Source organism: Strix aluco, chromosome 4 (assembly GCF_031877795.1).
Source record: "Strix aluco isolate bStrAlu1 chromosome 4, bStrAlu1.hap1, whole genome shotgun sequence".
NCBI classification, from domain to species: Eukaryota; Metazoa; Chordata; class Aves; order Strigiformes; family Strigidae; genus Strix; species Strix aluco.
In genome coordinates this window covers 40,363,322-40,387,926 of record NC_133934.1, presented here as the reverse complement: position 1 = coordinate 40,387,926, position 24,605 = coordinate 40,363,322, and the positions used below count along the sequence as shown (strand labels likewise).

The 24,605-nt window shown below is 38.3% G+C and overlaps 1 protein-coding gene and 1 long non-coding RNA gene across 8 annotated transcripts in view; one reads left to right on the top strand and one right to left on the bottom strand.

The window, feature by feature from the left end:
* WDR17 (WD repeat domain 17) overlaps positions 1-18,171 on the top strand; it is a 72,109-nt gene extending 53,938 nt beyond the window's left edge. For 4 of the 5 annotated variants that reach the window (XM_074822786.1, XM_074822785.1, XM_074822789.1 and 1 more), the window contains 11 exons: positions 450-541; positions 1,470-1,569; positions 2,760-2,899; positions 5,367-5,387; positions 6,371-6,482; positions 7,200-7,341; positions 7,429-7,531; positions 8,403-8,504; positions 13,586-13,681; positions 13,867-14,050; positions 15,729-18,171. In XM_074822786.1, coding sequence (XP_074678887.1) covers positions 450-541; positions 1,470-1,569; positions 2,760-2,899; positions 5,367-5,387; positions 6,371-6,482; positions 7,200-7,341; positions 7,429-7,531; positions 8,403-8,504; positions 13,586-13,681; positions 13,867-14,050; positions 15,729-15,848 — 1,212 coding nt within the window. In that variant the 3' untranslated portion in view covers positions 15,849-18,171. The remainder of the gene's footprint in view (positions 1-449; positions 542-1,469; positions 1,570-2,759; positions 2,900-5,366; positions 5,388-6,370; positions 6,483-7,199; positions 7,342-7,428; positions 7,532-8,402; positions 8,505-13,585; positions 13,682-13,866; positions 14,051-15,728) is intronic. The other variant, XM_074822784.1, reaches the window with a different exon arrangement.
* On the bottom strand, positions 450-24,448 carry LOC141922829 (uncharacterized). 3 transcript variants are annotated; one of them, XR_012623105.1, is made up of 6 exons: positions 24,001-24,305; positions 23,395-23,605; positions 21,613-21,713; positions 18,844-20,949; positions 1,264-1,336; positions 450-510 (listed from the first exon to the last, which is right to left on the bottom strand). It is a non-coding gene; the product is annotated as an uncharacterized LOC141922829 (long non-coding RNA). The 3 variants fall into 3 exon arrangements; XR_012623104.1 differs by lacking the exons at positions 450-510; positions 1,264-1,336 and adding an exon at positions 24,338-24,448 and having other exon boundaries at positions 18,533-20,949; positions 24,001-24,119; XR_012623103.1 differs by lacking the exons at positions 450-510; positions 1,264-1,336 and having other exon boundaries at positions 18,533-20,949.
* Between the last annotated feature and the right edge of the window lie 157 nt (positions 24,449-24,605).

The window sequence follows — 24,605 nt, the reverse complement described above, 5'->3', positions numbered from 1 at the left end:
TCATTTAATGTTAGAAATAATTTGTTGCCAGACATTTAACTGAACAAAAGTTTCAGCTTCTACCTCTATATAAACCTTTCCAGATTTGCTGGTATAACTACTGAGGAGTATCTAGGGAGTTCATCCTTCCCTCACAGCCACTTGCTCCTTGGGGTGTAAAAATCAAGATTATAGCACTCTGTCCATTTTAAACATATTCAAATGCTGGAAAAATCCTGTACAAATGCATAAGAAGGAAGAGATCTTGCTTCTGGAGAATTTTTGTATGGCTGGATAAAACTAGGTTAAGATTTAGTTATGAGTAAGTTAATTGGTTTAAACATTTCCTTTGTTATAACTGGGCTTTAGAAGAATTTTTATAGATCTTAAATTATTTTTTTGTTGTTGAAAAATCACATTTCATATTCAGTTTGATGCATTCATTAATCCATTTTTTTATTCACTTCTAGGCGGCTTGTGAGGGAAATATACAGATGTCACCACTCTCCGCAACAAGTGGATCTTCAAATTCTGGTGGAAACAATACAGATGATTATAATGAGTAAGTTATTCTAGTTTATAGCTAAAGCCTCATTTTAGTGGAGCACATAAAGTCATCAAGCGAGATAAACTTTAGTGGCTTAATTTGACATCAGCAATGTAGAATTTGACAACAAAATATTACATCATCTAGTACTTAGTTGATAGTTACTAACTGATGATACACTGAATAATTCCCCTGTTGTGCCGCCTTCTGGCACTGAATGGATTTTTCATAGGTATGTATTGTAATTATAAATATGCTTTTCATTTGCATGATATTTAAGGTGCATTCCTATGCCCTTAAGTATGTTTAAATATGTAGCATATTAACTTATAACTTTTGGTAAGTAGAATAAGAATTAGCATTAACAAGTATCTGTGAGACCCTATTATTTTATGCACCTTCTCCTCCTGAAGCTTCGCTGTTTATCATCAGTGAAGTTTCCGACAGTGTACACTAATGGCCATATTTTCATTGTATGTGCCCATAAAAGAAACCATGCATCTGTCCTTGTTTAGAACAGTGCTCAAAAACCTAAATTACATTATCAAGTTCTATGTGTAGTAACAAAAGCAGCTTGGAAGCTGTGTAGTTACTTCATTTGCATGTGCAATTTTTGAGCAATTAGAGATTTTTGCAGAGTTCACAGGTACTAAATGAATATCCAAATATTTGATTTTTCTTCTGTCAATCTGAAGAGGCATTTCCATCCTGATGTAGATTTTGGGAAACTGACCCACCTGCATATGCACCAACATAAGTGGTGGATGAAGCTCAAACTGATTGCATTTTGAAAGCTAGTGGTGTCATTATCTGTAAGATAAAATAGGGTAAATTTAGATAAATTTAGGGTGCAGAAGCAGATGTGGTGACTTGTATGTAAATTAAGAGCCAAAGAACCCCAACCTTTAAGTGACCTTGCAAAATTCATGTTTTGTTCTTGCAGGCTCCTGCACAAGGTCAGTAAAGAACTGGCAGAATGGTATTTCCAGGATGGCCATGCAGTGCTTGCAGCATGTTGCCATCTGGCTGTTGAAAATATAGAGGTAATTTTTTTTTCCTCTTTTAACTATGGTAAGGTCAGCATTGACTTCCTTTTTACATCTCCACGTTAACTGTTTTTCAAAATGTATGGACTACATTCTGAAATGTATTACTTATACTTGGTATTTGCTTTGTATACATTTATATAAAGAGCTTGATCCTTACAATATTAAAGTTAGTAGCAAAACTCCCCTGGTTCTGTTAAATTTAAGATTTCTCTCATGCACAGAAAGTAGTATGTTATTATTTAATTGTATTTTCATGTATACAGTATCTTGTTATATTAGAAAATATAAGGTACCTAAATACCTTACAGATATACATATACACACAAGTATTACTGTTTACTGTTTATAGTGACTCAAAAGGCCCATTCAAACTGGAACTTCATTGTGCTACAAAAGATGCACTCTCTACCTTGCAGAGTTTGCAGTCTAAATGATGAATTAAATAGGAAAAAAATCCCCCTCCCTCAGTACAAAAATAGGGCTGACATGTAAGAAACATTTTATAGAAACATTTTATTAGATTTTTCACTTTGTAGTTTTACAAATTGTTTCTTTTCCTCATTCTCTCTGGATTTTGTTGTTGCTGACTCAACATGTTCTTCCTCCTCTATCCCAAAATCTCTAGCCCAAAATGAGTAAAATTCCATCTTAATGAGTTGTTCAGAGAGAAAGCAATAATCAGCTAATGCCTGTATTTCAAAATAGGCATATTTCAAGTTGTTGTGTAATCTCTTACTGTTTAATATTCTGCTATGCTTATCAACAACTCCAGTTGCCCAAAGAGGGTAAGGACAGGAGAGTCCTTCCTGGTTTAGTTTTGGTTTTTTTGAGTCTCCTTTCATCAAAAGAGAGGGGAAATATGTACTCTGAAAGCTAGTGTCTTTACTTAAGACTAGAAAGGATTTGCTACCATGCTTCTTTGGGATGATGTTTATGTAATCTCTTTGGTTGAATAAAGGAAGATTCTGCTAAAGGAAATCTATTTGGTTATTTAAAAACTGATTAACACGTGGTGCACAATTATTTACTCTTGAGAGAGATCCAAATTATATATAAAGTTGCGTTAATTAATGCATATTTTGTCCTGTGAAAAGCAGTCTCATAAATGAATGTCATATGCTCAACATGGTGAATCCCCAGAAATGCTTGTGTCCCTTAATGATATAATTTTTTCATTGAGCAAGCTTGCGATGGCAAACCTGATTCGTGGAAATGAACTGGAGTTGGCAATCAGTGTGGGTACTGTCTTAGGAGAAAGTGCAGCACAAGCAACACATTATGCCTTAGAATTACTAGCAAGAAAATGTATGACAGTAACAACATGGTAAGAATTTCTTAATCCAAAGAAGATGTTTTTGTTTTTTTTTTTCCCCCCCTGACAAAACAATAAAGGTGTTTCATTCTGAAACTTTTATAGAAACCAAATCACTATGGGTAGGTAGAATAAGAATTGCTGCTTGAATAAGAATTGCTATATTAGACCTTCGAAGTACAGGGCATGCAAATATTCTGCTTTAATCTCAAAATACATTATGTATGCATTGTAAATGAGAGAAGAGTCATTGTCAAACAGAGTATGAAACCCGCTGAAAAAAACCCTAGCTACTTGGGCAATAGGTAGCATAGTAAATCCTAGTCTGTATTGAGTAAAAATGACTGCTTCAGACAAAGGCTAGAATTGAATTATGAAGTCAAAAGGTCAGAAGCTTGCTTAATATCTGTGAAGTGATTTTTAAGTACTTGCTTGAAAAATATAAAAATCTAAGAGGCTGAGGAATTCTTTTATATTGGTATTGGGAATACAAGATAGCTGACAAGATTTAAGAATGAAACAGGATTACTAATTAATTCTGCAGGAGTAAGTAATTTCTCTGTTGCATATAGGGGAAACTATCGCTTCTAAATTTTTTTTTTCCTCCTTGTAGTGGTTTTACTTTGAAGGATACAGTTTTGGTCTGCTTTTTGTTTACCAATGACAAGCAGAAAATCTTCTTAAGGTATATTTGGCAGCTGTACAGGTGTTTCAGAATTAACATTTCATAGAAACGTGCTTAAACAGGTACTGCAATTAAACATCAGTTTTTCTGCCACAGTTGGTACTTGCTTAAGTATCTAGAGGTAGCCTGAGAGAAACATAGTGGAAGTCCTCTCTACAGAGCATTTAGCCTGCCTTAGACAATAAAGCATTGCAGAAAACAATAAAATAGGAAATGGATGACTTGCTGCTTTGGTTTTGCAATGATTTAGCATGTCTGCATTGCACCAGTTCAAACGGGGTTGTTTTGGCAACTCCATCTGCGCCTTTTGAAGTCTCTGAAGCTCTTTTTCTGATCTCCGTGCCTTCATTGTGAAGAGTGATTTTTATGTAGCCTCAGTGGATGTGGTGTTATGTATGTATATCTTTTCCAGTTCCATAACAAAAGCTTGTTCTGATCTCAATGCTGTAACAAGTACTCATAATAGTACAGCATTTATGTGTATGTACATAAAACTTCTGCAAACTTATGGCATGTGTACACTGAAGTCTACGTGGGTATTTGTGATAAAATTATCATAAAATATCATAAAATTATATGTCCTGCATATTGCCCAAGTATACATCTGGATTTGTCAGTGGGTTTCATATGCTATACTGAACACCTATTATTACAGCTACAACCTGCAATCCTGGATTCTGATTTGTTATCATTACAGCATATTTTTCTATTCTGTAAGAAAAGATTAGAGATTCCTGAATCTCTTCATATTTTGTAATAAAGAGATACTGGCACAGTGTAATACCCTTGGTCCTCTGCATGTATAAGATCATGTATGGGGAAGCTGGAGTTCAAGGGCCTCTGATATTTGAAGGGCTTCTTTTTTGGTTTTACTGCTTGTTATGCTTAAGGATCTCCATTAACTGGAAACATTTCATTGTAGAGACACGCTTAATTGTAGACACCTCAAGGAATAACGCAAGGACCTTGATGAGTTGTTAATTAAATAAGTTATTGATGGAATGCTTTTTGGTTTTTGGTTGGGGGGGCTTTTGTTGCTGTGGGTTTGTTTGGTTGGTTTTTTTTTTAGAAATGCTCTGAAATATAAAATCGAAACAAAAAAAGTCAAAACTGAACATTCATGCCCACACTCTTCCCCATCTTTCCAAATATACAGCCTTGGGGAAATGTGTGACTGTTTAAGAACATCATTTTCATTTTATTTGTGTTTAGCACCTAAATGCCATTAAAAGCAACCTTCTACTATTCATAAGGCTAGTGGTATTTTACTTGACATACTGAATTCTGCGTATGCAGACTCAGCCACCTGATTTTGTTCTTTATACTGATAGTGTTTTCCATTTACTTCTTAAAAAAACATTCCAGGTAACACAATTTATAGGCTGTTATATGAGGGCTTCTTTGGATTTTTTTAAATAAATATTCAGTTTTTTGGCTGAGCAATTTCTAATCACCTTTAAAAAATGGTTAAATTGCCTATGAATATGAGTACATGTGAGTAGCAGATCTTGAAAATAGTTTAAGAACTTGTGAAATATCCTATATTATGAAGGAGCCTTTCTGTAACTTGGAGAAATGGTTATTGCATGGTAATAGTATAACAGATTTTTTGGCGTTAGCCAAAGACCTTTTGGCATTAACTTCTTTAGGTTGTCAAAAGGCATTGGAAAACTACTTTGTTGTTGTTGTTAAAGTCAGTTAACCTAACCCTTAGATTTGCTGTTGTAGTTTCTATTAGATTTTTCTTCTGTAAACAAAGTTTTGTTCATTACTGTTTCAATGTCTTTCTTTTAGCTTTCCATCACTTGGATACAGGTATTTTGCTTGTTTATAGAAAGAGAGATTTGAAAAGCGTGTGACTTTACTGATGATAAAAATAAGCTTAAAATAAGTTTTCTCATTTTTTAATTGTGACCAATACTTGAAAGTGGGATAAAAAGCAGTTGCAAATATTGGATAGTAGCTTACTCAAATATTTTTAAGCCAAAGACCGCATTTAAGCCTGGGGAGCGTGGTAGGAGTTTTTGCCTTACACAGGGGCAAGTCAGTCTTGTGTTTCACAGGAGAAATGATGTCTGCATGAATAGAAGAGTCACAGAACAACCAGAATAGTCAATTATTAAAAGCTCAGTAGAAAAATTGTTTCAAAATAATTTCTTAATATTTACATGTGTTCCCTCCAGCTGCTTGTTGTATTGAGGGAGCAGGTAACAGATGATAAAAAGTTAAGAATATTTCAGAAATGTCAGTTTGCTAAAACACAATTTTCTTTTCAGAAGGATAAAAATAGGTATCACATTATTTTCTTGTATAATTCTTCTTTTGTAATGTCACAGAAGCACTAGCCGTTCTGGATGACTGAGAGGTACTTTATGCTGATGTCATGGAGCTCTAGAAGCCTCAAGCCTTTGAGGATGGTTTCATGACACAGAGCCACATTAGCATCTTACTTTCATTCAAACTGGACAGGTCCTACTCTCCCTTCCCATCCCTGCTCACATATTCTTCCATCTCACTTTGAGGTGGTTCTGATGCTTTAGGATTGCACAGCTGTTTAATTCAACCAAGTAAAGCAACAGAAAATTAACACGTGACTTCCTCAAAAAGATTAATAGGTTAAGTCTCATTTATTGCACCAAAATAGTCTTAGAGGCTGAAGTTGTTTCTGCTCTTCTATGGAAAAAGGGGGTTTTTTTCAGTAAACTCTTCTTTATAAAAGGAATGTAAAAGAGAAAACTAGAGTTTCCTCCTATAACAAACCATCAAGAGTAACTACATGTCATCTTTTGTTTGTGCAGGGATTTAGCAGCTGATCTTCTTATGATGATTCCTGATAATAAACTGCAGTTAGTAAAACTATGTGCTTTTTATCCTGGATGCGTAGCAGAAATAAATGACCTGCATGAAAAGGTACAATGGAAAAGAATTTACCTGAATGTTAACAAGAGGTTATGTATTGATTTGTTTACTAATTTCAGAAAAGTTAAGGCCAAATAAATCTGTAGGATGAATTTATCACTGACAGTTTTATATGTTACATATCCTTTTTTGCTCTTAGTCTTCATTGACTTTATTTTCAGTATTGCACAAGAAGATCTTTAGTTCTTTAATTCTACTCTGTGTGTAGTCTTTCCATGACATGGGTTACTTCCTGAAGTAAATTATGCTCTTCAGAATTACCTGTCAGTATGGTTTATAACCTCCTCATCACTGAACTGCAGCCTATTCATGTCTTGGCAGATCAGCTTTCTGTACTGTTCTGAATTGTTTTACGTATTATGTCTATAATCTTAAATCCCCCTTTCCTCCTCAGCAGCAAAAGGGTCTGCTCCACTAAATCCCTTAAAATTCAACTCAGACTGCACATCTATTAAGCAGTAATAAAAAGTTCACAAAAACGTTAGCAATGAAAGCTGATACTGCTTAAATTAAAGTTACAGAACCTTCTCTTCCTGTGTTGTTCTCTGGTCTAGATGGCTGTCTTAATTTCTTAATTATATGCAGGTATGTCCTTCAAACAATGACAGCTCTTTCAGTGAGAGTTTGATCAAACTTCAGTATTTCTCTGCATCTTAGAGAATTGTTTGAATGTTACAATAATGCTTTGGCAAAATCTTTGTTTTCCAGTGTAATCTTCCTGATGTAGAAGAATGTATGCGGTTGGCAGAGACAATTCAGGCAGATGGGGATATATTCGAAACTATAAAGTACTATCTGTTAAGCAGCGAACCTGAAAAGGCTCTCCCTATTGGCATTCAGTATGTGAAAGGTAGGTACTTGGATAAAGAAACCTTTTAAACCTAAGTAATCTGTATAGCTTGCCTCTTGAGATATTTTTGTTTCTGTTTTTCAACAGAACAACTTTGTGGCTCAGATTGGACTTTAGATTCAGTCTGTCCGTATCTTGATCTTCTGAGTTACATACGCACTGAACGATTAGTGTTGCATAAATGTAGTGAGTGAGTATATTTTCCTTACTTATAAAAGTGGAATTTTCATTAAAGGAGACTTTTGGAATTAAAAAAAATATATATAGGTGTACACTTTTAGTATCATTTTTGCTTACCAGAAAAGGGGTACAAAAAAATTTCAGTCAGCAGGCTAGTTCCCAATCTGGAGAATAGAAAGTGGAATTTTCTTAAATTTTCAAGGTTTAGCAAGGAAAAAAAAAAAGATATTTTACTGCTTCCTTTTCTGTGGGGCATTTACAATGAGTGAATCAATGTTGGTTTTATTTGAAGAATCTCACTTTGATCAGCTCTGGTTTCAGCTTCCTGAAGAAGGAGCAGTGGTACCACACATAATACAGGTTTCTATCTCAAATTGTTAAGGAAATTTGAGCTGTTGCTCTCAGAATTAACTCTAAAATAGTTGAATAGCTGTGGTTCACCTTTATGACAGATTGTTGAAGCTAGGCCTGAGTGCCTGCACAGGTGTACACTGAAGAACTAAAAGGAGCAAAAAGCTTAACTCTTATCTGTGGCCTGTAGGGAAACTTGGCAAAACTGGAGTGCACCCTAATATGTGGGGCAATTTTATTTACACTTAAGAGTTTTACCACATTAAAAGGTCTGAGTGACATTGGTTTTGTAACTTTACATAATTGTGCTTAATAACTGTGTTGTACAAGCTATTTAAAATTTAATAATTGAAAAGCAGATGGAGTCTGTTCTTAACAATTACATCACACAGAAAGTAAGTATAATCAGCAAACATATTCACAAAATGGATGGATAAATTAGGTTTTAAAATTATAATTAGACTATGAGTTTGTTTAGTGTTTTTGCAAATACTTGTTATTGTTCATGATTAATACTTGTCCATTTACAGGTTTCGGAATGAGTTGCTGATTTTGTGTGGTTATGTTGGTGCTTTACTTGCTATCAGAAGACAGTACAATAGCATTGTACCTGCACTTTATGAGTATACAAGGTAATGTTATGTTTTCAGTAACACTGAGAAATATATTATGATGTATGCCATACACTGTCCCCACTTCCCCATTCCCCTCCACCCCCCCAAAAAAAAAAAACCCAAATAACCAACTCTGAGTTCCCAGTTCTGTTATAAAGTTAAAAGGATATACCCATGCCTGCATATAGAACCTTCTTTACTTTCTTTATAAATGTAGAAGCCTGTGAGGTAATGCAACAATTTGTGAATCCAGGATTTCAGTCAAACTCTTCATTCTGTAAGAAAAAAACTTCTTAGAAGTAGATGAGTATTCAGCATGACCTCCATGCATGATTATATGTTGCCAGTAACAGTTCTAATTTTGTATCTATGACTAGTCTATTAGCCAAGACTTGCTCAATAGCAACAAGGACAGGCTTTGAATTTAGAGTTAATGACTGGGCACTAGCTTCATTCCCACCAAGAAACGTACCTTGACCTTATATCACAGAATTCATATCATAGAATGGTTTGGGTTGGAAGGGACCTTAAAGATCATCTAGTTCCAACCCCCCCGCCATGGGCAGGGACACCTTCCACTAGATCAGGTTGCTCAAAGCCCCGTCCAACCTGGTTTTGAACACTTCCAGGAGGGGGCATCCACAACCTCTCTGGGCAACCTGTTCCAGTGTCTTACCACCCTCACAGTAAAGAATTTCTTCCTTATATCTAATCTGGATCTAATCTCTTTCAGTTTAAAACCATTACCTCTTGTTCTATCCCTACTCTCGCTGATAAAGAGTCCCTCCCCATCTTTCCTGTAGGCCCCCTTTAAATACTGGAAGGCTGCTATAAGGTCTCTCCAGAGCCTTCTCTTCTCCAGGCTGAACAACCCCAACTCTCTCAGCCTGTCCTCATACAGGAGGTGCTCCAGCCCCCTCATCATCTTCATGGCCTCCTCTGGACTCACTCGAGCATGTCCATGTCCTTCTTATGTTGGGGGCCCCAGAGCTGGACACAGTACTGCAGGTGGGGTCTCATGAGAGCAGAGCAGAGGGGGAGAATCACCATCACCTGCTGATCATGCTTTTCTCGATGCAGCCCAGGATACAGTTGGCTTTCTGGGCTGTGAGTGCACATTGCTGGCTCATAGCCAGTTTTCCATCCACAAACACCCCCAAGTCCTTCTCTGCAGGGCTTCTCTCAAGCCACTCCTCACTCAGCCTGTATCTGTGCTTGGGATTGCCTTACCCATGTGCAGGACCTTGCACTTGGCCTTGTTGAACATGTTTGCACAGGCCCACCTCTCAATCCTGTCACGGGCCCTCTGGATGGCATCCCTTCCCTCCAGCATGTTGACTGCACCACACAGCTTGGTGTGGTCAGCAAACTTGCTGAGGGTGCACTCAATCGCACTGTCAATGTTGCCAACAAAGATGTTAAACAGCATCAGTCCCAATACCAGCCTCTGAGGAATGCCACTTGTCACTGTATTCCACTTGGACGTTGATCCATTGACCGCAACTCTTTGAGTGTGACTATCCAGCCAATTCCTTATACACCGAGTGGTCCATCTGTCAAAACCATGTCTCCCCAGTTTACAGACAGGGATTGTCGTGTGGGACATGGTCAAATGCTTTGCACAAGTCCAGGCAGATGGTATCAGTTGCTCTTCCCTTATCCATGGACACTATAAACCCATCACAGAAGGCCACCAGATTTGTCAGGCACGATTCGCCCTTAGTGAAGCCATGTTGGCTGTCGCCAGTCACCTTATTTTCCATGTGCCTTAGCACAGTTTCCAGGAGGATCCGCTCCATAATCTTGCCAGACACAGAGGTGAGACTGACTGGCCTGTAGATCCCCAGGTCTTCCATTTTTCCCCTTTTAAAAATGGGTGTTATGTTTCCCCTTTTCCAGTCAGTGGGAACTTCACTGGACTGCCATGACTTCTCAAATAGGATGGATAGTGGCTTAGACACTTCATCCACCAGTTCCTTCAGATGTCCGTTCAGATGTTCCTTCATGAGGTCCCATGGACTACTGCACCTTCAGGTTCCTTTGATGGTCTCAAACCTGATCTCCTGGGCGGTTCTTCATTCTTCCAGTCCCCACCTTTCCCTTCTGCGTCTTAGGTGGTGTGGCTGAAGCCCTTGCTGGTGAAGACTGAGGAAAAAACGTCATTCAGAACCTCAGCCTTCTCCACGTCCCAGGTAACCAGGTCTCCCATTTCCTTCTGGAGAGGGCCCACATTTGCCCTAGTCTTCCTGTTATCACCAACATACCTATAGAAGCTTTTCTCATTGCCCCTGATGTCCCTGGCCAGATTGAATTACATCAGGGCTTTGGTCTTCCTAACCTGATCCCTGGCTGCTCAGTTTCTCTGTATTCCTCCCAGGATACCTGTCCTTGCTTTCACCCTCTGTAAGCTTCCTTTCTGTGTCTGAGCTTGTCTAGGAGCTCCTTCTTCATCCATGCAGGCCTCCTGGTGTTCTTACCTGACGACCTCTTTGTCAGGATGCATCACTCCTGAGCTTGGAGGGGTTGATCCTTGAATATCAACCAGCTTTCTTGGGCCCCTCTTCTCTCCAGGGCTTTAGCCCATGCTACTCTGCCAAGCAGATCCCTGAAGAGGCCAAAGTCTGCCCTCCTGAAGTCCAGGGTAGCGAGCTTTCTGTGCACCCTCCTTGATGTCTTAAGGATCTTGAACTCCATTTCATGGTCCCTGCAGCCAAGGCTGCCCTTGAGTTTCACATTCCCCACCAGCCCCTCCTTGTTGGTGAGAACAAGGTCCAGCATAGCACCTCTCCTCACTGGCTCCGCTATCACTTGGAGAAGGAAGTTATCAACGCATTCCAGGAACCTCCTGGATTGCTTATGCCCTGCTGTGCTGTTCCCTCCCACAGGTATTGGGATGGCTGAAGTCCCCCACGAGGACCAGGGCTTGTGAACGTGAGGCTGCTCCTATCTGTCTACAGAGGGCCTCATCTGCTCGGTCTTCCTGGCTGGTTGGCCTGTAACAGCCCCCACTATAATGTCCCTTGTCCCAGCCCTCCCTTTAATCCTGACCCATAAGCTCTCGGTCGGCTCCTCATCCATCCCCAGGCAGAGCTCCATGCCCTCCAGCTGGTCAGTGACATAGAGGTTGATCCCCGCTCCTCATCTCCCCTGCCTGTCCTTCCTAAAGAGCCTGTATCCTTCCATTCCAACACTCCAGTCACAGGAGCCATCCCACCACATCTCCATGATGTCAGTTAGATCATAGCCTTCTGTTACTCAGTAGTCTAATATTCCCAGACATTAAAACACTTGATCTGGCCCACTTGATCCGACCTGGCCTGGTCCTGCCCACTTGGCCCAATTCAATACCAACCCATCACCTGACTTGACCTGACCTGACTAGACCACCTGACTAGATTTGACTGACCTGAAGCAGCTCAGCCTGATCCAATTGACTTGACCTCACCCACTTGACATGACCAGACTTGGCCTGCTTGACTTGACCCAGCCCAGTTGACCAGACTTGCCTTGATCAGCTCAACCTGACCCACTTGATTTCACTTGGTACACTTGACTTGACCTAACCCCACTTGTTCCATTTGGACTTGAACCAACCAACTTGGACTTGAAAGGAGAAAGATTAAGATCAATAATCTTTATCTTACCTGATTAATAAAATAGGCTTACATACAATACTTTAGTGTTCCTTCCTCAGAGTATAACCATGTTTGTTTGGTCTTCCTGTCTGGTTTGGTAACCATGCTGCTATCCAGCTAACTAATTTCCATTTTTCCTCCACCATTTGGGACTGTCAGATCCTTTTGGAGTTGTCACCTGATTTGCTGGCTAGCAAGGCCAGCTCCAAAATGTCACTGATTTCATAGTGCAAGCTGTGTTGGCATTGTTCATGCTGTTACTGCTCCACTAGCTGCACTAACTGACCACTGTAGCTTTGCTAACAATTTCAGCTCATTTATCTCTTCCTCAAGAATAAATGTTGCATATATGTTGTCCAGTCCTTTTATACCTTAATAGAATTGTGAGCTTTCCTACACCTCCTGATATTTATCAGACTTGCTTAACAATTATAATTAAACAACGTAAGTTTAACATGTCAGAACTGTGTTTGCTCCTTTTCTTCAACTCCTCCCCATTAGATGTTTCAACAACACTTCCTTCCTCTTAGCCATCCTCGTCTCTGAAACTTGGTGAGAGGATAAAGAAAAGGGAAAAGGACTGTTCATGTGTTTGTTTTTTTTTCTTTGCTCCTCCACCAGACTTATGTATGGAAAACAAGAAGATGAAATATAAGCTTTTACAGGAAATTAATAGACTAGTAACAAGCTGTCTGTGAGATTCAGTTTGTGATACTTTGGCTGTTATGCTTTAAGTTTTCCTGGGATTTAAAGAACCACAGAACAATACTGCTCTAAATTTTTTTCTCAGGTTGCCCATTATTTTCAGGATTCATAGATTATTTTAGATTCCAGCCCATCTTAAGATGGATTTTTCTAAGGCTTTGCAACACAAATAGGAGTTTGCTGAATTAGGTCAGGGAATAACTGGCCCTTGTATTACATTTTGATAAATAAAAAAATGCATCCACTGCAAGGGTTTTGAAACTGTTTTCCGCAAGTAATCAGGTGAAACAAGGCTGTCTCAGAGCATGTATTAAACCATGTTACTCTAATTGTATTTTTATCATATCTACTATATGTAGGCAAAATGGATCCTTAATTTTAGTAAAGTTGTCACTATTAAGAAATAAGAACACATATAGTCTTAAAACATAGAACAGCCTCAAAGAAAAAAATAGAGCTAAAGACAAGCTTAAATAAGAAGGTGTGAATAGGGATTTAATATAATAGCAATGGGAATTTTATATAATAGTAACAGGAATTAAAATCAAACTTAAATCAGAAGGTATACTTATATATCTAGTGATTTAATATTTCTAAGGTTTAATATAGTGATTATTGTGAAGGATCAGTTTATTTCCATGAAGTTATTTCTATATCCAATCACAAATAGTCCTATATTACTACTATCTTGTTTTCCTTTTAAGAAAATATTCATTGTTAAAATTAATTTGGACTTCAATTTCTTGCATTCCTTTTCAGTCAGCTTTTAAAAAGACGGGAAGTATCTGTACCTTTGAAAATTGAACAGCTTTCTGAGGAACTAGAGGCATGGAGAGCTTGTACTCAATTAAACAAGTAGGTAGAAAAATATAAAACTACAATGAATGAGACTATTAGTATTTAATCATTTGGTTGTAAATGCAGTATTTACTTCCTTTGTAAAATATGAATATGAATGTAAAAAATTAGTACTTTTTGGCGCTCAACTTCTAACACAAATTAAGACATATAGTTGAAAAACAAGTGTCTTTTGTTCATAGGCCTACCGATGAATTGCCACGCACCCCGCCATCTGAATCACAGAGAACAGTGTATTCATCACTCGTATCACGAATACAAGAGGAGCCTCTGAAGGGAATGGTTGGGCCCGACTATGTCACTGGATCAAATCTTCCTAGTCATTCAGATGTTCACATCTCTTGTTTGACAGGGCTAAGGATACAGGTACGGTTTCAGAGAGCTGAGGAGTTCGTTCTTGGTGATAGCATTGACTAGTCGTGAGGTTGCCACAAATCTAAGGTCTCTCCCATCATTTGGGAAGAAAAATGTTTTTTCCCTGGTGTCACAGTAGCAGAAGTTAAAGGAGGACAAGTGCTATATAAGAAAAGCTATGTAAAGAATTGTCCAATCAAATAATTGCCTAATTTCCCAATCCAAAACTTTTTAATTTCCATGGGAAAGACAGATTTTCTTTGCCAAATGTTCTGTCTAAAGTGCATGTAATTTTAGACAGAACTTTGCCCACTACCTCACCACAGCTTGAATAAAAACCAGGAAATTATTTATCTTCAACCACACACTGACATTACTCTGTTGTTAGTATTTTATCATTATGGAAATGCTTACTGTAAAACTTGTAATTCATGATTAAATAAAAGCCAGATATTGGAGGACAAATATTCAAATATATTCATCACTCACATAGAACTTTACGATCAATACATACCAGTCCTTTTAACACCTCTTTCATAAAGGGAAAATTGACAAGAGCCTGAAAACACTACCCTCAGGCTCCTGTCTCCAGACAGTTCCTCCATGTGAATTTACTCTCTTACATGAGGCTGAGTCTATTTCCTCTGTCCAGTGCAAGATGCCACCCCAAAGAGTAACGTGGTTGTTTGGGGATTAAGAGGGATAGTTTTGCGTCAGAAACTGGAGATTGCAAAATGCTAGTGGGATTTTTGAGGTAAACAAAATTCAAAACTGCAGACCCTCAAGTCTAAAAAAAAAAAAACCCTTGCTGCCAACACTTCCATATCAGACCAGCAGTTGCTGTCTGTGGCTATACTCTCAACATTTGCCAACAGCCACATAAAGCTGCCGTTGTAATAATCCATTCAACAAGAATAGTAAATACGGTGTCACCAGCTTGTCATCTACAATATCCTTCTTTCTGGATTACTGAACATTAGGAGTCATTGCTTTAGGTATGCAGACCAGCTCACATGTCACTTGGTTAACACTAAGGTACAGCAGCCTGATTGCATGGGTTTACAAGTTTTAAGTAGCATGTTTGGAGAGCATAACTCTTTAAGAAGGCACTTAAACTGAATTGCAGGTTTGAGACTGTATTTTGTCAAATAAAGAAATTAGCAAATAGCTCCTCTTCCATCAGATAAATTAGTATTTTGTCCTTTCATAATGAACATTTTAAATTATTCTGTAGACTTCATGTTTTCACTATATTGGGTTTTTTGTAGATGGGGAAACACACAGATCAGCACAGGTAATGACAAACACAATGAAATATGTACTGTATTCTGAAGGAAAAAAACTTGTTACCTCAGCTTCTAATTCAGACTAAAATTAACTCTGGAATAATTGACAAACATATCTAAAATACCACAATTATTGAAAATAAAACTAAAATTTTAAGGATTACGAAATGTTGGGATCTCCAGATTTTGGAACATAACAAGTTCACTCAATTTATAATGTGCAACTATTATCAAAGCTTTAAGTTGGTGGGTTACAATCTTTGCACAAACATAGATGATAGTTGTAAATCAGGTTTTCACATTCTTCTCAGATAAAACAAAATGTGCATTCTGTTGTGGTAGCCTTTACATAACACATGTGTACTTTCTTTTTCTTTTCCTCCCCAAACATTTTTGCTGTACAGGGTCCAGTGTTCTTCCTTGAAGATGGAAAATCTGCTATTTCACTGAACGATGCTTTGATGTGGGCCAAAGTGAATCCTTTTTCACCACTAGGAACAGGAATACGACTTAACCCATTTTGATGAGGTGTTTTCCTCTGTACTTTGTAGTGCTTAAAATAACATTCTGGGGGTTAATACTGATTTAACCTTGATTGTCAAAGGACAGAAAGATGGCAGTTGATTCCTCCTGAAGGGCAAGTACTTGGACTTTGGAAATTGTAAAATGAGAACAAAAAAAGGATTTCTATACAAATGTTTGTTGATAATCCAAAGAAAATGTTATTTGAGAATCCAAAGAAAAAAAGTCCTAACTTCATAGACAGCCATGTCTTTTTTTAAATAAGTGTTGTCAGACAATACAGACATATTTCAGTCAACTCTGTGTAAACAGATGCCTTGTAAAGGAAGTAAGCAACTATCTGCACATTATCAAAATATTGGTAGCAAACTGTGAAATCCATAAACACACTTTCAAATACATAATAGAATGACTTTATTGATAGCCACTACAACTTGTTTTTAGAATGACTGGAATCCTGTGGCTGTTTCACACCTTGTGTCCCCCTTTTTAATTTTAACTAATTTTTACACACAGGATTCTATAGCAAAAGTAAAATATAAAAAGTGCTTAGATGATTTTTTTCATCCATTAGTTATTGTGCTTTAATAGCAGAACAAAGATGTTTACTAATGTTTTGTTTAGATAGGTTTGAATATCTAGATTATAAAATTCTATTTTTTAGTAAATTCATCTTTGGCAACTGTTCCCCCTTATACTTTCACTGGAAGCTAAAATGTATTTATAAAACTTTTTTTTTAAAAACAAAGGGTTTGTAAGGAACAAACAGCAAATGTATTGAAATTATTTAAGTATGTTATGTACATTTAAAATGCTTGCTTTCTTTTTACATTTTGTATTAGTTATAAATATACATAAAGTATGACAGACCAGAAGTAAATATTTGTGGATATATTTTTATTTACTAAAGCTGTGCTCAAATGGAAAGAAAATTATGGCAATAGAATACTAAGAATATTTAAACTTTAAAGCTGTGTATAGTACTGAATTTAACCGTAAGGCAAATCTTATTAATAATTCTTAGAATTACTTCCCTGTGGAAAAGATGCCTTGGTTATAGTATTCTTTATTAGCTTAATTGATGGCACACAACCAGAAATCTACTTTATTGTTGTTATATTTTTGATGCTGCTTTAAAATAAATTTTTAAATTCTAATAGTTACATAAAATGTAAAGAAGTTAAAATTTAAAATTGGCAGAACTATTTCTAGAGAAACTGTTGTAAAGCTGGAAATAACACAAGTCTCTTAGCAGACCCTATTGAACAAAATCCTAGATATATAGGTAAACAATGCTCTTATGTACCTAGAAATAACAATGCCACCATGCTGGAAAGGTGGGATAGAGATTAGAAATAAAAAATTCCCTTTTTTTTTTTTCACCCTCTTTAAAAAGTTAAAATTTATTCTCTCAGTGTTTTAGAGTATTATTACAGGGTTGCTGGTGTAAGAATATATTGGGGAAAAAAAAAGCTTAGTTGTTTTGTAATCTATACAAACACATTTTTGTACATACTTGGATGCTGGAACAGAATGTTTTACTTTTTGCAGGTATTGTTTGGAAAATGTTTTCCTTGTTTAATCCTGTGGAGCTTGGGGAATGAGAGTTGGGACTTCAGAAATAAAAATTCATAGTTTTTGAAAGAATCTTCCACCAGTCAGTATCTGATGTGTTGCTTCTGTCAAATGAAAGACTAGCTATCTTTTTTCACATAAATTGTACAACCTTATATGTAAAAGTTGTTAATACAGAGTTGGAGAGCAAAGGTAAGAACTGAACCTGCGGCCCTATGACTGATGGTTGGGATCTGAAGGATTGACTCAACTGCCACTCCACTGTATTTAAAATCTTTTGTTGTGTCCTAAGGATTTTTACCAATATTTTGGTTTAAATATCTTACAGTATGTAGTATAACTTCATCAATTTGTTGCACATAAACTGCGCCTTAACATGGAAACTTAGACAAATCTAGTCCCTCTTTAAATTAGTGTAAGGGTTAAGAACACTCTCATTGCTGAAATACAAAAATTAAGTTAAAGGGTGCTTTTTATGTTGGGAATCCATCAGGTAACAGTCATTGTGAATAAAATGAGGTTGCATTTTCTTTAATGTGGTTGTACCCCATGTGGTGAGTTAGAGGAACATGCAGAGAAGGTTGTAATTGTGTCTACTGCTACAACTGTGGTTGCAACTGTCGAACTATATAGATTCATCATTTTCAAAAATAATTTCAGATTGTTTGCTAATGTGTGACTTCATTGTCTGGCACAGCTAGTCAAATACAGATATTTCCCCTTAATATTAAAGAATCCTTTGTCTTCAAATGATTGTTTGACTCTTCTGTAAAAGTTGTACTTCTATTTGAATGAAGAAATTTATCAAGCTATACAGCTGGTGCTTTCCAATTACTATTATATCTCAGTTAAGTTTAACATCAATTTATCCCCACAAAAACAAATTAACTGTTCTATTGAAAGAACCTGACCAACATTACTGATGCGTTTATAAGCGTCACAGACTGCAGTCACATGTGAGACTTTCCTAGGTGGGTTCCAAAACAATACAAAAATAAAATCTGTCATGCAATAAACTCTTCCCATTGCAAAGAATGACATTAAAATGAGATATGACACTTTAAATCCATGTTGTTGAATTTCATTGGGTAAAATCACTTAAATCCAGGGTTACAACAGTTTAAGATGACACTAATGCAAGAAAAGCCCTTCATTCCTTACATAGAAAACAAAACTAAACTACTGAGTCTAGATACTCTTTTCAGAATAAGCATTAGCTTTATTTAAAACTTGAAGCTTACACCTTTATGTAGGAAGGAAATGAAATCCAGGATCATCTTTGCTCTAGATAAAACTTGCTAAAAACACAGGGTGGGGAATAGATTTAGAAAAGCAGTTGTGAAGTTTGCACAGTAGGTCAAGATATGAACACATGAAGTACACTCTCAGATTTAGTGAATATTTCACATGCAACAGTTATACCTTGTGGCTTCTAATGTTGTATCAGTAGCATCAGAAAAATTCACTGATAAAATAGTAAACCAGCTCTAGGAAGAAATGAAGCTGAAAAGGAAGCAAGGCAATGTTACAAAACCAAGTAAATTAGAGTCTTGCAGAATTTAAGTTGCATTTTAGAATATGATGATTTTAAAGAGGTTTACAATTCATTTGCTTAAAAGAGCATTATTCCCTAACAGACAGTAAAATAGATTTCTTTTTGTTGATTATTTATCAACACTACTGTAATCAGAATGGGGTTTGTGTTTCAAGTTCCATGCTCTAGGTAATCCTTTTGGTGGTCTCCTGGGAGGTACCAATCATTCATCCTAAGAGGATCTGTCAGCTTGTTTCACTTGGTTGTCTTTAAAATGAACTCCTGTTTTGCCTCTTGTTTCTGAGGAATCTAGATGCAGGGTGGGGGGGCGGAGGGAAAAGTTGGCAAACTATATTAAAAGACAGTGCCTTTGACGATTCAAAGTATTAAAACTCCATAATTTTAAAGTGCCAGGGCTGTTTTAATCACCTTTTTAGTTTAGTGTACAATTTTATAGTTAAACAGTGAAAGAAGGCCTCATCCTTCCTTATGAAAGCAGCTTTTTAGCCCTATATATACATAAAGCCCAAGCACTACCATCTTCTGAGGGTATGATTATTTGAACCAATATAGACTACTGTTGGGAAAAGTGAGAAAATACACACAAAGAACCTGAAAATTGATCTGATTAGTTTGGGACTATTGCTACCAGGGTCCCAACCAGCCCCTCAGGTTGGCATGGATGGGGGCAGGGCCCCGGGGCGTTCAGCAGCACGCCTGTGAGCGGAGACCTCACCTGCTGCAGGGCTGCCTCCTCCTGTCCTGCTTTTCCTGCACCATCTCCCACAGTTCCCTACACAGCCCACGTGTCTGTCAGGGCTGTGGGTGTTACTGCTTAGGTCAGGACTGGAGTACCTGCCCAGTCACGCATTCATAAACAAAATGAAGATCTCCATTATGTAACTGGAGGGAGGAAAACTGATTTCAGTGTGGTGAAAGTATCCAGAATAAACCAAAGCTCTCAGGAAGGTAATAGAAGCACTTCTGAATATTAGAATAATTTCTGTAGATGCTATGCCAGGGAAAAGCTCAAAGGATTGTTATGTTAAAAAAATAATGGCAACCCCCTCCAAACTTTCTATTTTCTAAGAAATTGTATCTGGTGACTTCAAATTTTAAACACAAAATCTTTGTTGCCTTTACAGTAAAAGTAAACCAAACTACACAATGTCACAATCTGAAAAGATTAAAATGAAGACTGAATGTGATGTGAGAAACAAATTTAGATGATGTGGCAAACAGTTTTTCCTTTCGGATACCAGCTATGTTCTCAGAGGACGTGGAGCAACAAAGATGCTGCATTTTGTCCCAAACTTCGTTTAATGTTAAACCACCCTTTAAAGCAAAAATCACAAGTTGTTCATTTCAGTAGTATGTTAAGTATCTGATCAGTTAGCTGTTCAGTTCTCTAGTTTATTTGCAGTTACAGCCCTTTCCCCCCACTTGACTGACACCCAGATGATCTTGGCAGCTGTATAAAATGAATAGTACACAAAAAAAACCCATAAACAAACCGTCTAAAGAGAAGGGGAAACATTAAACAGGTTCTGTGGTAAAAGTGCACTGTATCTTCTTTTTAATTTCAACATTTTGCATATGTTGAAAAACACTAAAATGGGATGGCTTCAGCATTTTGGGGGCATAACATGCATGAGATCATCATACATAAGCATGAAATAGAATGTTGAGAAATTACACAGTATGTCTTAAAACCACACATGCTGAATTTGAACAACTATTTGAAGAGTACAATAATTGTCATTCTAGTTAAACATCTTACTTGGCAAAGTAGATCCAATATTGAAGAAAAGAAAAAAGAAAACAACCTCTGATGAACTGTGATCATATACATCCTTCTGATGGTCCAGAACAAATTTTTCATTTGACATCTGTCAATCAGAATACTTTATTCTCTTCAGAAATTTTAAAGATTGTCATGGTTTAAATCCAGCCACAGCCAAACACCACACAGCTGCTTGCTCACCCTCCCTGGCCTGGGGAATAAGGAATAAATTGGAAGGTAAAGGGAGACTTATAGGTTGAGATAAAAACAGCTTAATAATTGAAATAAAATAAAACAGTAACAATAATAGAAAGTACAGATGCAATTGCTCACCACTCATCGACTGATACCCAGCCCGTTCCTGGCTAGCAATCCCAAAGAAAACAAGATCCCGAAACCACAATCTTGGAAGCGAGAGAGGAAACCTCCCCCTTCCTGGCTGACCCTCCTTTATACACTGAGCATGACGTTACATGATATGGAATATTCCACTGGCCAGTTTGGGTCCAGTGCTCTGGCTGTGCCCCCTCTCAGCTTCTTGTACACCTGCACATGGGCAGGACATGGGAAGCTGGAAAGTCCTTGATTTCTTAGCAACAACTGAAAACATCAGTGTATTATCAACATTCTTCTCATACCAAATCCCATACTGAATCCAAAGCACAGCACTATTCTGGCTAAGAAGAAAAATTAAATCTATCCCAGCCGAAACCAGGGCAAGATGCAGCGGAATTTTAATGTCTAAATTCTGTTTGCATATGCCTCATTTACTCCTGCAACTGCCACTGGTATCAAGAAGCTGGAAGAACTTGTACAGTCCCAGTACATGCAACACATGGTACATTAAAAAAAATAGGAGAGGAGATTTTTTTACCATGGTCTGTGGCATAGAAGAGACTTATAGGGGAATGTTAGGTTCCATGTCGGTGCCAGCATTTTGAGAAGGACACTGAGAACTCACCGCCTAGAAAAGGGCTCCAAAAGGAAACAAACCAGAGAACTCAACTTAATTTGAGAAAAAAAAAAAAAAAAAAAGACATGCTTTAGTTAACACACTGGTTGTTACACACTGGAAGTTAAATGTAAGAAAATTCAGGTGAAATGCAGTGGCCTGCAAGACAGAGGAGGTCAAACTAGACAGGCTAATGATCTCTATAGGCCTCAAAATATCTGAACTGGTTGCAGCAAGACCAATACATGTACAAATACTTGCAAGGCTGGATTGATACAGGAGTTTCATTTTTTTAAAAAGGTCATATAGTTTCTCTTACAGAAGAGAGGAGTAATAAACAACATTAAAATGAACAGAATTATAAACTCAAACTGATTGAAAAAATATCATTTTACTCTTGAAGACCATGTGATGCTATCACTGATTCAATTCCTAATACTCATTTTTCACATAAATTAGCCTAATTAGCAGAAGAAGGAAATAATTAGCCACTGTATTATCACTTCACCTGCTCTTCTTCAGGTTGAACAAACCCAATCCTCTCAGCCGCTCCTTGTAGGTCAGCCCAGTAACCACCTTGGCTGCCCTTCCTGGGCTCGCTCCAGCATGGTAATGTATGTTTGGTGCTGGGTGGTCCAACACTGAGTGCAGTGCCCCAGGTGCAGTCTCACAAGAGTCACAGAATCACTTCACAAAGTTCTGGTATATGACACCCTTACTAAGTAACGCAGCCCAAGATGCTGCTGGCCCCCATCAGGGCTCAACTGCTTCTCCATCAGGAACTCCTACGTCCTTTTCTGCAAAGGTCCTTTCTAACCAACTGGCTGCAGCCTGTAGCGGTGCACGGGTTACTCCATCCCCAGTGCTGGACTTGGTCCTTGCTGAGTGTCATGTCCTGTCTGCCCGTTTCTCCAGCCTGTGGAAGTCCCTCTGAACCTGGAGGGACCTCCAGCTTGTCAGTCACTTCCCTGTTTGCTACGTATGTCCTCCATCCCATTGTCCCAGGTCATTAATAAAGACATTAAGCAATACTGGCCCAAGAAGTGATCCCTAAGGATCAGCTGGACATCATCTACCACAATTCAATCACACCATTTGAATATGACAGTCCAGCCAATATTCCACGCACCTCCTCAACCACTTACCCACTCTACATCGTGGTAATTTGACTACAAGGACACTAGTCAACATCCACTGCTACTCCCTTGAACCCAGAGCCATTTAGTTCTTCAAAGAATATCAGTGACAAGTTTTATCTCTACTATAGGTATAATGATTCAGCCAAGAAGAGCTAAGGAACTCACCAGCCTGAGTAATCAGGAGTAGCAGAGGGGAGTATTTATCAATAACATGTTAATGGTAGAAGTGCTATTTATTAAATTTAGATTTTACTCCAGTAGCATAACCTGATACACTACCCAATGAATGTTGAATGTAGTCCCACAGCAGTCACCAAACATCACGAAACACTGGGAAAAATTCAAAAGACTGTACACATGACCCAATTCATGTTATCACCCATATGGTTCTAATGGCACTCCCCAACCACGTTTAAGCAAGCAAGACAAAGGCAACCGAAGGAGGCCTGCTGCTCGCTGCCTTCAGTTATTCTGACACTTAGCATTGTACCTGTGGCAAAACATGACTGACCCAAGCTCTGGTCCTGTTCTTCTTTTTAAGAAAATAAAAACCAACAACACTCACATAGATCCTCTTCCCCTTCTTGCATTCCCATGTACATATTAACGATGGTATTAACCTTCTGTTTATGTTAATACTGGGCTCCATCATTATTTCTGTTAGTTTGATGTTACTCTTGATAGCATTTGAAGCTGCTGATCTGGTGACCATGGGTGCCTGTGTCTGATAATAGTAGTCAGGAAAACCAACCTCCCTGTCTTGAGGTTTTTTTATTCTGAAGAAAAAAAAAAAAAGTGTTCAGGAATTGATTATATTTTAAAAAATCACTCAATATTAGTTTTTTAGTTTTTACGGTTCTATAACATATAATTAACTTAATTTGAAAACAGGGAAACAAGTATACAATCATCTTAAACAGCCTGGCCAAAGCAATTTGGTCAAGCTGAAGGGAATCCAGCAGCAGTCGATATTGAGGCCTGTGAGCAAAATCAGCTAGGTTAAAGCTTCTCAAACTCTTCTTCCAGAGCCAAATTTCACTTTAAAACACATTTTTCATTTATGACTCTGCTATTTCTTGCCAAATCAGGACAAGATATGAAAGATACTTAGTAACAGCTCAGTGCTAGTGATGAACAGTGACAAAACCACCCGTAGGCATCACCAGCTCACCTCCTCGGTTAGTAGCAACGCGTGGATGTCCTGCACTGGCGCTCCTGCTGCTCCCGGCTTGCAGTGAAGAGTTCCCTCTAGCAGCTGCTGGGCCAGGTTCAGCTTCTGTTTCGCAAAAACTTAATGCAACAGGAAAAAATATTTCGGGCATGAGGAGGTGTGAAAAAGATGCCTGTACGGTTTTGTTACCCAAAGTGCGATTTCTTGTTGCCCCTGAAAAACCTTTTATTCACCCAGGGAGGCTTTCAGTCCTAAGGCCTCATTTGTACAAATACAAAAAATAAGCCAAATCTCGCCGAAAGCAACTGCTGAGCCTGGGCGTTTGCGTTTTATCCACCTCATTCTCGTGGAGTGGGAACTCAAAGCACTAAGGCCGGCGCCCCCGCCGCCCCCCACGGCCGCCGCGGGGCGCGGCAGCACCGGCGGGCGCTGGCGCTGGATCCCGCCCCCGGCCCGCGGCCCCCCGGCCCCCGGTGCGGTACCGGCGGCACTGCCCGGGGCAGGGGTCGGGGCTCTGCCGCCAGCCCAGCCGGGTGCGGGGCGGCGGCGGCTGCCGGGAAGCCGCGGCGGCGCAGGGCCACGATCGCCGCCCGGAGCCCCTCGCC